General features: G+C 37.1%; 1 protein-coding gene across 4 annotated transcripts in view; it reads left to right on the top strand.

The window, feature by feature from the left end:
* PIP4K2A (phosphatidylinositol-5-phosphate 4-kinase type 2 alpha) overlaps positions 1–13,641 on the top strand; it is a 107,102-nt gene that overhangs the window by 65,751 nt on the left and 27,710 nt on the right. For all 4 annotated transcript variants that reach the window (XM_014882204.2, XM_088160568.1, XM_088160573.1 and 1 more), the window contains exon 4: positions 8,425–8,577. In XM_014882204.2, coding sequence (XP_014737690.1) covers positions 8,425–8,577 — 153 coding nt within the window. The remainder of the gene's footprint in view (positions 1–8,424; positions 8,578–13,641) is intronic.

The following is a 13,641-nucleotide window of genomic DNA, read 5'->3' on the forward strand; positions in this document are numbered from 1 at the left end:
AGGATAAAGCATTAGGTAGTGTTTTAGCTGGCTTCTAAGGACTCTTGAGAATGCTTCTTACAAAATATTTGCGTTGATATTTTGTGTCTTGGGTTTTTTAAATGCTAATTATTGAAGAGCTTTGTAATAAAAAACTCAAAAATTATATAAAAATGGATAATTAAATGGCAGCAGTCAAAATTTAATTGTCAATGAGCAATTGACACTTCTTGTAGTGAAATCTTGCAGAGGATGCAAAATCTATTCAAATGAAGCAGAATAAAGTCAAAGGTTTTGTACAAAACCCACTTTGATCACCTGGCATTCTTTTCCTGTCCAAATGAGATCCTTTTAATATAGTGAGATGAATACTTATATGATTAAAAAAGGAGTGCAGAACTACAGAGATGAGGGCTGTGTTCAGGGAGATAGTAGCTCTGAGAAGGAACAAGAGGACAAGAATTTAGCACCAGGGGGACCTTCAGACTAGAAAGAGTAACTGGACCTTAGGGTGGATAAATTAGAAGGCATAAAATAAGATCAGAAAGAGTTCTTTTTGACATCTGCTTATTATACCTGAAGCTAATGCTATATATAGTTTTGATGATAGTAGTCTTTAAAAAAAGGAAATTAAAATTTGGAAGTAGGAAAAATACTGGAAAAGTGTCAAAGGAATTTAAGGACATAGAGAATGCCATTTGGTTGGGAGTGACAGAGTCTGACCTGCTGCACTGGCAAAAATTGGAGTTCAGAAGTAAGTTGTTTGTGAGTATCTTTGCAGAAGAATACTAGATGTTTCAGGAGTAAAATAAATATGAATGACCAGAGAAGGAAATAATTAAAATTCAAAATTAGACTCACCTTTCCAGCAACTCAAATGGCTAAATAGTAGAAAAACTGCAGTGGTGAACCTTGTTCTTTTGAAGAGAGAAAAAAATGACGACTGCCTTTCTGGAATTTACCTAATCCAGAAGTAGAGATTGGAATTCGGTCTAGGAAGTGCTGGGTGAAATGAAATAGCTTCTATGGGAAGCAGTTCTGTTGGATTCTAGTTTATGAAATTTTGTTGAAATCTCCAGAAGAAGCTCCTGTGAATGTCAAAGAATTGTGGATCAGGTCCTAAGAGCACCTATGGAAAGAAACCTTTTTCCTTACCTGATATGTATTTATTGTAGGAAATAAAACTCTGTGCAGATTGCTGAGAGTTTGGGAAAGAGGAGAGAGAGTGGGTCTGTCATGAAATTAAACAACCTTTCAGGTAATTTGCTAAAGAATATGCTGTTCTTGGATGAAATGATGATATGTAATTTAGGTGTGCTGATTAACTTTTTTTTCTCAAGAGCTCTCTGGGAAGTTAAGTACTAGTAAATGGTGCAGCTTTTAGTAATTTATATTTAAAGCTTCTTTTTTTTAACTTTTATTATTTTATCAGAAATTAATTTTGTGTATGGGGCAAATTCTTTGTGATTTGTAGCTTCTCAGCACTGAAAATCAAATTAATATTTCTAGTTGCCTGCTAATCAGTGAAGTATTGGTGATTTTTTTTTTTAATATTCATTTATGTAAGGGTACTTAAGCTTCCAGACACAGTGACTTGTCAGAGGGAATCTATTTGGAAAATAGGGGAATGTATGGAGAAATTTATCTAGTAGAGGTATCTGTGAGCTTGGCATGTTAAATGTGTCTTCAGTGGTATAAGTAATTACACAAGTAATTTAGTGTAGTCTTTAAGTGACCTCATGAAAGTATTCACACTTTAAAAGTACGAAACCTTTTCTTTCTCCTGAGACCAAAAAACCAGCAGGCACAAGATTAAAACTTCACAAATGAGAAGTGAATGGGGAATTGGCAGAACACGCACACTCAGAGCAGGAGACTTGCAGTGAGTTGCTAAGTGAAGCTGTTAAGTGGAACAGGGTATGCCTGGCTGACAGATGTTTTAATTGTGCCAGAGATCCAAGGCACACCGTGGAAGAGTTGGAGAAGGCTGGGAAAATCTGAAGAGGACAGGGCAGTCTGACCCTTACTTCTTTGAATTTTGAGCTCACTAATGCTATTGTATAAGCAGCTGATTTTTATTAACTTAATGGGGCTAATACCTCCAATGTTGTACAGCTAGAGACGTGCTCTGCTGGCTCCTGGCACCTTAGGGGAGAGCTGTGTCCTAGCAGTAAGCGATGGTACAAGAGCATCAAACCTGTGTCTCTTGGAGGGTAAGAGTTGGGCATTTTTTTGTCTCCATCTGAAGGATATCCTCCCTGCTCTGGCTTTGTGGCTCATAGATCTGTCTGTGCTAAGTGAGGAGTGGCTCATTTCCCATCTGTTCGTATTCCACTTAGTCTCCCCCTAATTAAGAAGCAGAGCCAGAGGGAATTCAATCTGGTATTTGCCATGATCTCTCTTCTCTGCGTCTCTCCTTTCCCCATCCCTCAACACTGTTTATATTTTCCTTTTGGAAAAGGGAGATGCTTTAGTTTCATTATTTATTTCCTCCCTAGTCCACTAGAGATGCCCCACTTAAGGAGCTACTGCTGCCAGGGACCCCAGTGGGTCTCTCTTAACTGAATTTACTGCTGGATTCAAGCAGAGGAAAAGCACTACACTGCTCCCTTCAGACAGGTTCAATCAGCTTTGCTTCCAAGGAATTTGTGCACAGATGTCTACAGTGCAACTTATCTTTCTTTTTGTACAAATCATCACTGAAATTTATCTATGTGTTCTGGCAAAAAGCTGTCTGGATCCCAGAAGCTACCATTTATATCTCAAAACTGCATTCAACAGTAAGAGAAGACTCTATGCAAAGTGACCAATAGCTCTCTGAACAGCAGAGCAGTACAATTCAAATAAATATGTGTTTTTAGTCTGTCTAATGAGCTTGACTGCATAACTTTCTTATTATTGTCTGCCTTAAGATAAAGTTCATTGAATTAAAAACTTGCACAAGATGACCCCAGAGTAAGTTAAACTTGTTAACTTATCTGGATATATCTAAAGTGTAACTTAAAAGTGAAATTTGACACCATATGTGGTGTTTCTGATATTTCTTACTAGTTACAGGTTTTCTAATGTCTGTGCTTCAACGTGACTGAAGTGCAGGACCTTCTTGGCCATTCTGTCTTAACTTACAAAAGAAACATTTTCTGATGAAAAGTCTCTTCAATTCTAAAACATATACTATTAGCTTGTTAGTATTTGGCTTCATGAGATGCCTGAACAGTCTGAGTCCAACAGGTAAGTTAGCTTCACCTACATCAAAAGGGGAGAATGACAATGGATTTTAAAAGCCACGTAGTTTCCTCCTTGAAGCCCCTAAAATTTCCTAGTTTGATCCTTTCAGTGAAGCTGTTTTTTGATCTTGTTAATGATGATTTGGCAGTGCAAGCCAGTTCTTGTCATCTCTCTCCTTAAAGATTCGTTGTTGTCATCACCAGGCAACAGTAGATGTATTTTACTGAAGACTGATTTCTATCTATAAACAAGTATAACTAGTATAGTTGAGAGACAGGGTATTTTGCAAGATACCTGGAGCTTTACTTTAGAAGGAATATGAGCTTTTCTCTGTTCACAGATGTGAGAATTAACTATTACAAACAAAATCATCTGCATACAAAACTCAACTGTGTATTTATCAACACAAGAAGGTGGCAATTACCAGTAATCTGCACAATATGATATAATTACATTTATTTTTTCTGCTTTTTAAACCACACTTACTTAACAAACTTGGGCAAGTATATAGAAAAATATAGGGCAAGTATAATGGGTATATGGGTAAGTATACAGAAAGCACTAATATTAAATGTCTTCCATATACCACATGCTTTCAAAGTTCAAAGTAACTACATTCTGTATCTGAAAAGTGCATTGTATTGAGAGCTATCACAAGAGTGGGGAGTTAGTAAAAATAAAGTGTCAAAGAGGTTGTTTAATTAGAGGTTATTTTTTATTTAAACGTGTTTAATGATTAAACATCTGATCTTAATTTATTACTAGAGACAAAGTATTGTAGAGAGGGCACTTGGGTTATCTGTGTATATATGGAAAGATGCTGCTTAGCATAAAGTTGGTTGGTTTATTCTGACAAATTAATATGCATGTGGTAAAATGATAGCTATGTGTATTCTAAATTAATCTTGATATACATAACTACTAATAAAATAGCCATCTACTAAAAATAAATGCATATTTGTAGCCCATTAAAACATTAAGAAAAAGTAAAGTGCAGCGAAATAATTATCCAGAGATTAATATATTCTCTTGTTAGCAACATTTTTGGTATGATAGTTTTATTTGTAAATTGATATTTATTATAGTTAGCAATCAAGCAGAATAAATTTTCTTTGGGGGGAGAAAAAGCTACTGCTAGAAAAACAGGGATCTGTTTAGATGAAGGCAACTTAAGGCCATTTCCTCTTGTCCTTTTGCTTGTTACCTGGGAGAAGAGACTGACTCTCACCTGCAGCAACTTTCTTTCAGGTAGTTGTAGAGAGCAGTAAGGTTTCCTCTGAGCCTCCTTTTCTCCAGGCTAAACACCCCCAGCTCCCTCAGCTGCTCCTCATCAGGCTTGTGCTCCAGACCCGTCCCCAGCTCTGTTGCCCTTCCCTGAACTCTCTCCAGCACCCCAATGCCCTTCCTGAATTGAGGGGCCCAGAACTGAACCCAGGATTTGAGGTGTGGCCTCAGCAGGGCTGAGTACAGGGGGATGGTCACTGCCCTGCTCCTGCTGGCCACGCTGTTGCTGATCCAGGCCAGGATGCCATTGGCCTCTTGGCCACCTGGGCACTCACGGGCTCATGTTCAGCTGCTGTTGACCAGCATCCCCAGGACCTTTTCCAACTTGGATCTTCCCAGGCACTCTGCCCCAGCCTGTAGCACTGCAGGGGTTGTTGTGACCCAAGGGCAGAGCAGGCACAAGCACTTGGCCTTGTTGAAGCTCAGACCTCTGGCCTGTCGCCATCAATGCAGCCTGTCCAGATGGCCCTGCAGAGCCTTCCTGCCCTCCAGCAGATGAACACTCCCACCCTGCTCAGTGTGTCTGCAAACTCCCTGAGGGTGTCCCCCATCCCCTCACATGGATCATGGATAAAGATATTAAACAGAACTGGTCCCAGCACTGAGCCCTGGGGAGCAGCACTGGATGTAATTCCATTCAGCAGCACCCTCTGGGCCCGGCCATGCCAACAGTTCTCTGTGCATCCAACAGAGCAGCCATGGCCAAGCCATGAGCAGGAGATGCTGTGGGAAATGGTGTCCAAGGCTTTCTTAAAGTCCAGGTGGGCACATCCAGAGCCTTTCACTCATCCACTAAGTGTGTCATCTTATCATAGAAAAGGAGATGAGGTCAGTCAAGCAGGACCTGCCTTTCACAAACCTGTGCTGGCTGGGCCTGATGCCCTGGCTGTCCTGCACATGTGATGGCTCTCAAGAGGGTCTGCTCCATGACCTTCCCTGGCACCAAGGTCAGCTTCCTTCTGGATCTTCTTGTAGATGGGCATCACATTTTCTGATGTCCAGTCAGTTAGCATCCCTTTCATACCCAGTACAACTGAGGCCTGTATTCCACTCAAATATGAAAATCTTTTCATGAAGGCTATTAAAATACACCTTAAGAGTACTTGAAACTTTGAGTTCATGTCCTTCACATTTTCCTTCTTCTCCTTCAGATGTTCAATGGCCAACTAGCCAATACTCTCTTTTGCAGATTTTTATAGCTAAACAACTTAAGTCTCCTGCCAGGTTAATTGCTTTCAAGGTTTATGTTATATGGAGTACAGTCTGAAGACTAGAGTTCTGTGGGAAAAATACATTCAGTATACTGTGGTTACTGCTTTATTGCAATAGTTAACCTCAGAATAATGTATCCTTTTCTGCTGGGAACAATAACAAGTAATTACTCAGTAGCCGTTATTATTACTAACTGAATTATAGCCTAATAACTTAGCAGTAGTTTAATTCACTACATACACTTAATGGTTACCCATGCGTTCACTTTTTTTTTAATTAAAAATAATTGTTACATTACATCATATTTTCAATTTGTGATGAAGGCAACGGAATTTGTACTTTTTTTTGTTTTTATTTTAACTTCTATTATCAGTTCTTCATATTGAACTATTAAATATAGGTCTGGAAACAAAACCAAGTTCTGACTGTAGAGCACAAAAGGGTTCTACCACTACCTCCTCAATTCAGTCTGACAAATTAATTACATACTAGTATCAAGTGTAGCATTAAGAAAACTTAATCAGTTTATAATACGTGTTTCCTTGAATAGACTTCAGTCAAATACATCAAAACTTTTCAGTGGTGGAGCAGTGGGAAATTAATTTTAACAGAAAAAATCTGAAAACAGGCAAAGAAAACTGCTGTAATACTTGAATTCTCTACTATTTTCAATACCATGTTAGGTGATGGTGTATCAGGACTTATATTAGTTAAAATAAACTGTCCAAAAGTCAGTGCAGAGAAGGAACTGCAGTGTCTGCAGTGGTGTGTCTCTTCTGATTAGTCTAGAAAAATTGTTGATTTATAAATCTTGGAGAAGCACCCACATCCTTTCTTTCATTATTGAGTAGAGAGGATAATAGAGAAAGATGTCACTTTTTATCATAGACATCAGTAATTATTCTAGTTCATTGTACAAAAATGAAAGAAGTGCAAAAGATTTATTTCTCCTACATGTCATAATTAAGGTTTTCATTCTAACAAGCCCTTGTAGAGCTGTGTGCTTTTAGGTGATTTACTATTATTCCTGCTACTCCTGAGTATTTCTGTTGAACTAAGTAACCTTGTGGGAAAATGGTTTTATTTCATGTTAAATTGATTTTAGAGAGCACCCCGCAGTTGGGATAAATTAAACAATGCTTGAAGGCCTATTGAAATCAATGGATCTCCAAAATACAGAGATATAATTTTATATGTTCAAGTGTCTTCTTAAATTCGGGTCTATAGTTACCCTAATTTCTTGGTTGAGGTTATTACTTTGTAGTAATTACTGACCTTCTGTCACAGGGGTTGAATCTGCATGTCCAGCTCCTGCTGAAGTCCATAGAGCATGTGAACAGATTGAACAATGGTTAAAACCTTCAAATAAAACAGGGGTCCTACAAAAATAAAATTGTGTGGGTTTAGTACTTGAGTGTGGTAGATGAAGTGTATTGGTAATGAATCTCTCAAAGCACCATCATTCTTCTAGAGCAAATCTATTTTGTGACTTAATTCATGGTGCCTTACCACACCACACAAACATTCATTCTGTAAGTGTTGGAGCTGAACTTTTGCTGATTATGAATCTGCAACATTTGAATTTATATATAAAATTTTATTTAAATTATCTTTGAAAGTAAAATGGCTTTTCACCTAGCAGGAAGAACATTATGCTATGTGAATGTGGAAAGAGGGGAGGTATATTTCAATGTAATGTGAGATGTTTGTGCATCGTGGTACAATGAGGAAGGATAGCAGGAGCTGGGGTTTTCTCCTACAAGTAGGAATATACCAGATGGTTACTGCAAGTTTGTTTCATAAACATAGAAGTGTTCCAGTAGTCTATAATTAACTTGTTTAACCTTTTCAGAGTATGTCCGTATTTATGGAAATACACAAGAGGTCCAAAACACTGTTGTTTTCTCATGACTGTGTTGCTGCTGTTACTACTTTTTTTTTTTTTTTGGTGCAATTCAAGTATATAACAATTGGCATAAGTTCTTATTGGTAAAGAAAGATGTTTCCAGCAAAAAGAAGTTGTTATACTTAGTTTAATTTTTTTTTGTTTTTATAAATATAAAGAAATCTAACCTAAATAGTACTTGTTCTCTGAAAAAAACAAGAGGGCTTCTCCTGCTTCTGTTGAAGCACCAGTAATTTTAAACTTCACTCTAAAAATAGTCCTTAATCTCTCTTCTAAATGCTATACAGTCATTAACTAATTTTCTCCTCTTGAGACAGTATGGAGGTATGCTTATTTTACAAAAGGAGGTACTGTACAATATTATTTGCTTAACTGTAGATATGAAATCATTGGAATAATTCTGGTACTAGAAATCAGAAATGTAACTGTGGTCTTGGTTATGTACCAGATCACACTGTCTCAAGATCAAATCCTGCTAGTGTTAAACTGTAACTATGGATGAATCCTCTGTTTATAATGATTGTGGTGTAACGCATGTTCCTTCTGGATTTTTAATTACTGTATGCTTTCTTCCCCAAAGCTGATAGTATGTATGTATCAATGTCCAATAAATTCTCATTAAATGTTGAGGATGAGTTTTGAACCACTGATGAGCAATACCTTCCTCCTCAAACATGACTTTTCTTCTCAGAATAATTTTGAAGAGTTTTCTCAAGATAATGTTGTATACGAAATGTGTGAATACATTTGATCTAAATAAATGTTACATACTTTTGTCTGACTTTATGCCTTTTTTGTTTTAAATCAATTGACAGAATTCATTGACAAGAAGTGCCCCCCTTGCCAATGATTCCCAAGCACGCAGTGGTGCCCGCTTTCATACATCTTACGACAAAAGATATATCATCAAAACGATAACAAGTGAAGATGTAGCAGAAATGCACAACATACTGAAGAAGTACCATCAGGTAATAAATGAACTCTACCAAGGTGTGGGATGTCTTCTTAAATATTATAATGCCAGTCTTTTTTAGAGTCTTAAAAGTTTTAAATTAATAATAGTCACTTCAGACTGTCTCCCGTTTGCATCAGCAATTTATTGTACGTCTGTAATTAACAAGGATGGACTCTTCTAAATATCTGCACTAGCATTTGATAAAAAGATATGTCTACATGATCGAGGTAACTTGGAGGCTGTAAGGTCCTTTGCCTTACTAAAAAGGCTAGTGGGCTCCCAGCCTTGAAGGTATTTTATTCTGGGCTTGCTTGGAAATGTCTGTGTACATGCGTATGAATGATGCAGGTGACCTTTCTGATCTAGTTCTGTCTTTCACAACAGATTTCAAAGATTTGAAGTTGTATTATATAAGAAATTTAAAATTGCATATGATTAATGTGAAAATCCTACTATTAAAAAAATTTGGTTTGATAATATGAATTTTCATACACAACACTAAAGCTAAAAGTGAACAGTGGAGATCCTTCAAATCAGCCTCGATAGCTGCTGGTGCATAGTTTGTGTGGCTGGCACAGAGGGGAGCAGAACCTGGGAATTACAAAAAGCCTTAATAAAATCAGTGCTAGTTTTCTTAGCCCTACATCTGTTTGAATAAATTCTAAAGCTGCAGAAGTCAGAAAAGCCTCTAAAAAATCACCTAAAATATGCTACACAATAGGAAGGGGCTTTTGTCCTTCTTTCCATCTTCCTTCTCCTTTCTGTAGGTTGGAATTTCAGGTAAAGACTTAAGGACATTTGGGATTGGGTTTTTTTATTGTTGTTTAGGTAGCTTATTTTTTGTTGTGCAATGTTCTTGTTTGTAGTAGGTTTTTTAAAATACATTACTTTTGTAAAACCAGTTTTAACTTCTGAAGGTATTGCCAGCCATCTTTGTAAATCTCAAAGAGAGATCTCTGAAGGCTTTCCAAGTCCACAGTAACTTGGGAAGCCTTCAGGATGTTACATCTGAACTCTTTTCTCTCTTCCTGCAGTGTTCCTCTGTTTACATAACATGTAGGACCATCGTGTGTTTGCTTTACTGTGAATAAATATTACTATCAGAAATATTCTTAAGACACCTCCTAATGACAGTTTTACCAAAGAAAATTTTAAATCTTAGTTGTATTTTAGTGCTTATTTTTATGTGAGTTTTCAAACTTAAAATTTTAGTTTTGATCTGAAAGGGTTTGATCTGTGAAGCTGTACAGCAAAATTAAAGTTCTAGTCTGTTTCATATTTGGCATTAGAAGCTAGTATTAATGATACAGATTTTGAGACTTAATCTAGCCAAAAAGTAATTTTGCTTTTCAAAACCATAATCTTTCAAGAGTGTCAATGAAGACAGCGCTAACATGAATGAATTTAATAATTTGGAATCTTTTTCATTAATGCTTTCCAGCATCAAGGTTCATACAAGGCTAGGTTACAAGGAATAATGATCTGAAATTTATCCCTACCAGGCACCTAATTTCACTTTATATGGGAAAATCTTTCTTATAAAATAGCTCTCACTGGTGCCTCCAAGAGATTCATAAAGATACTTGTATTTCTTTTTGTCTCAGAACTTGAAAGCACTGTACGAAACTCGAAATGCAGAAGCACTCAAGTATAAAGACAGTTTAATAATTGGACTTTTTTATTTAAATAAATTCATTTCAGAATCTTCAACAATATACTGAACAAGAGCTAAATTAAATCCACTAGCTCTAATGACTGCTGACAGTGTCCTCTGTGCTGCTGCTGGAAATTGAATGCTTGGGATCACTAGGTACAGTAGCTTGTCCTCCCATTTCTCTAGATGTTTTGCAGGCATGCAAAGCTTATCTTCACTTGCTTTTCAAAGTCTAGCAAACCCATTGTCTTGGTAGAAAGGTATTAATAATTCCCTTGACCAAGCTGTCCCACACAGATTGGCCTTCTGCTAGCAAATGGTGCAATGCCAAATATGATCCACTGGCACTTGAGCTCATTAATGGTCCCTACTGTGGTTTTGATTTGGGCCAGCTTACTGTCTCCCAAATAATTCTGGGCAAGAATAAAGGTGTTAATTAAGATGAGTTAATGTTCCTACTTAGGAGTTTGAATATAAGCATAATTTTTTTAGAGGGGAACTTAAAAACTTAGATGTGAGTTATTCTATTCCAGGTGGAGCTGATGCCTGAGGACAGTTCAAGACCTGCGTATTTCACTGGTGTGGATGTAACTTTATGGTTCTGTAGGATGGCACAGTTGCAGTAGTACAAGGCTTTTCAGATGCTGCCCTGGTACTCCTGTAAAAATCTTTGGCAACAAAACAAGTTCTCATGAGTTCAGTTTTATTTTGGCACAGTGTCTTCTGCCAATAGTGGAATTGTTCCCTCTATTCATTTTCTTACCTTACTGTCCAGTATCTTTCTCGGTTGTTAATAATTGTACACTAGAGTGCCAAATACAGAATTTTTAGGAAGAAGTATGCTGGTTAGCTTTTCTCCAGTTTCAGTTCTCTGATTGTCAGCAGCACTCACCACATAGATGAAAATTCCTGGCTGAACTGTGTTTTATAGCCCCAGTGTGATTGGGAATGGTTTGGAACTTCTGGTGGCATGCCCCTGCAGCATACCCTGTGCCAGTCTGCTCTGAGAGCAGAGCTGTATTTGAAAGGTTCAACCTTCTGAGAAAGGGAGTGTGCAAACCCAGGCAGTGCAGGGATCACCCTGGAAAGGGCCGCCTTTTTCAGGTGCTTGAAGTCTAGGAAGGTGATTCATGTGAATTTTAGAGTTTTTTTGCCTTGTTCCCCCAAAGGAGTTCATCTCTCCATTAAGAACAGTGTCTTGTAAACCATTATCTTGCTTCTTCTTTCAAGTGTCCAAGAAGGCAGTAATTATCTTCCATTACTTCTGACATAAATATGACACTCATAAAAATGAGTGAAATTCATGTCATTTATGACAGATGTTCTCTTTCAGATTTTGTTTTTTCCCCTCTGCAAAGTCATTCCAGGTTCCTTTCCCAGTTTGAAACTGAATGAGTTTCATTTAAACCATAATATTTACTCACCTGTTTCCTAATTAAGGCAATCATTCTAAACCTTGAAGGCACCTCTGGCCTTGCTTAGGGATCAAACAAGCCTTATCAAATATTTTCCAAGACTGCTTAAACTGCTTAACAATAAACACCAGAAGAGACATCTACTTGAAATGAAGAATGCTGGAAAGGGAAGCATCACAAGACAGAAATGTGAGACTTGATGTGTCCTTCATTCACCAAAACAGTTTTCATCCTGGCATTTGCTAAAAAGCTGTTGTTTTCCTTGTACCTTTTTGAACTACAGAGCTACCAATGAGGCATCTGGAAGTTTGTGGGGTTGGCAGGGAAATGTAGCACAGCAGCTTTTCCCATGAACCTCCAAAATTCCAAATATTAGTTATTTTTTTGGGAAGTCGCCAAAAGGTTAGATTGAGACATGTATATTCCCATTGGCAAGTAGAAATTAAAGTTATTTTATCCATAACTGGTCATCATGGAAATGTATAGTTCACAAGCCCATGCAGTTCCCTTAGTCCTTCCTCTCTCCATCTGTCTGAAGGTGTAATAATCTGTCTGTTCTTTGGAGCTCAGAGGATCTGAGGTTGTAATTACAGTCTGTATATATAGGAGTTTACAAAAGGAGTGGGCATAGTTCATAGCCTGTAGACACTTGTATGTTTAAAAATCCCAAATCTAGATTAGTGTTTTTAAATCACCAAAGATGATCTGATCAAAGATAAATTCCAAGCCCAGGGCTACATGCTAGAAATGTGTAAATAACTGGAAGTGAACTGGGCTTGAAGGAGTGTCAGGAGAAGTTATAGAAACAGCATATATGTGTATATGTAGTGATTCCAACTTAAAATTGTTGAATTGTAAATAATAGTCTTGACAATTGTAAATGATACTTGCTATCCAAAATGATGAGTTTTCAAAAATCATGAGTTTTCAAAATCATTTACCTCGTCTATGATGCCTTTTTTTAGTGGCAGTCAGGCCCACAACCTCAGACAGATGGTGAACACTTCAGTCTAAACACTGACGCTTTCTGTCAGCTCATCAGATGAGTCTGACACTTTTAGTATTGAGTAGAAACACTAAGAGATAATGATTGTCTTTTCCAAAGTTAAATTAAAAAAAAAAACAAACACTGAGCAAAACACACCATTAAGCAAACAGTAGGAATAATACCTTTCTCCATGTTTAAAGCAGCAAAGCATCCTTTATTTTATGACTAGACTATTAAAGACTATTATGCATGGATCAGCCTTTTATCTGCATTTGAAAGACAAAATGGCCTAGAGCTAGGTTTTGAAGTGTTAGGGTAAATACAAATATATTACATGCTAGGTTCTTATGCTGTGACTCTCCATTCTAGCCACTTTCTAACTACAGTAATAGTTTTTGGGACATAGTTTGAAATACTGCTTTGAGTCACGTTTATTGATAATTTCCAATCAGTTTGGACTGCTTGTATTATTGGTATATTGTCAGTTATGAGTAGAGCTCTTCTCACTACTTTTCAGTGTTATTCAGCTGAATGTCATGTACTTATCAGATGCAGTAGAACCATTGATATGCTCAAATGGGTCAGACTTTCAAGTATTAAGAAAACTACTGCTGTATGGGCTCGCAGATGTAGTTGGACCTTTTAAAATTGTGCAAGTTAATCAAGCATCTTTATATAAAATAGTATTTGAGAGCAAAATCAAATATGTATTGGAAATACCTCCAAATCTAGTGCAATCTTGTTTTAAACCTAGACTCCTGAGCCCAAGAACATGGACCAGAAAAATTGAGTTAAAACCTACTGCTGCCTTTGGCATTGTTAAGGGAGAGTTCAGCATAGTCATCTGTGATAAGTGTGTTGTCAGAATTTCAACCTGTCTTTAAGGAATGGGTAATACCCTGCTTCCTCCTAAAGGAAAGCTTTCTATTTCATCATATATTCTAAGTTATGTTTATACATTTCTTTGGATATGTTATCCTGTGCACAAAGTTTATTAATCTATATAAAATATGTATTGTA

This window comes from Sturnus vulgaris, chromosome 1 (genome assembly GCF_052056855.1).
Source record: "Sturnus vulgaris isolate bStuVul1 chromosome 1, bStuVul1.hap1, whole genome shotgun sequence".
NCBI classification, from domain to species: domain Eukaryota; kingdom Metazoa; phylum Chordata; class Aves; order Passeriformes; family Sturnidae; genus Sturnus; species Sturnus vulgaris.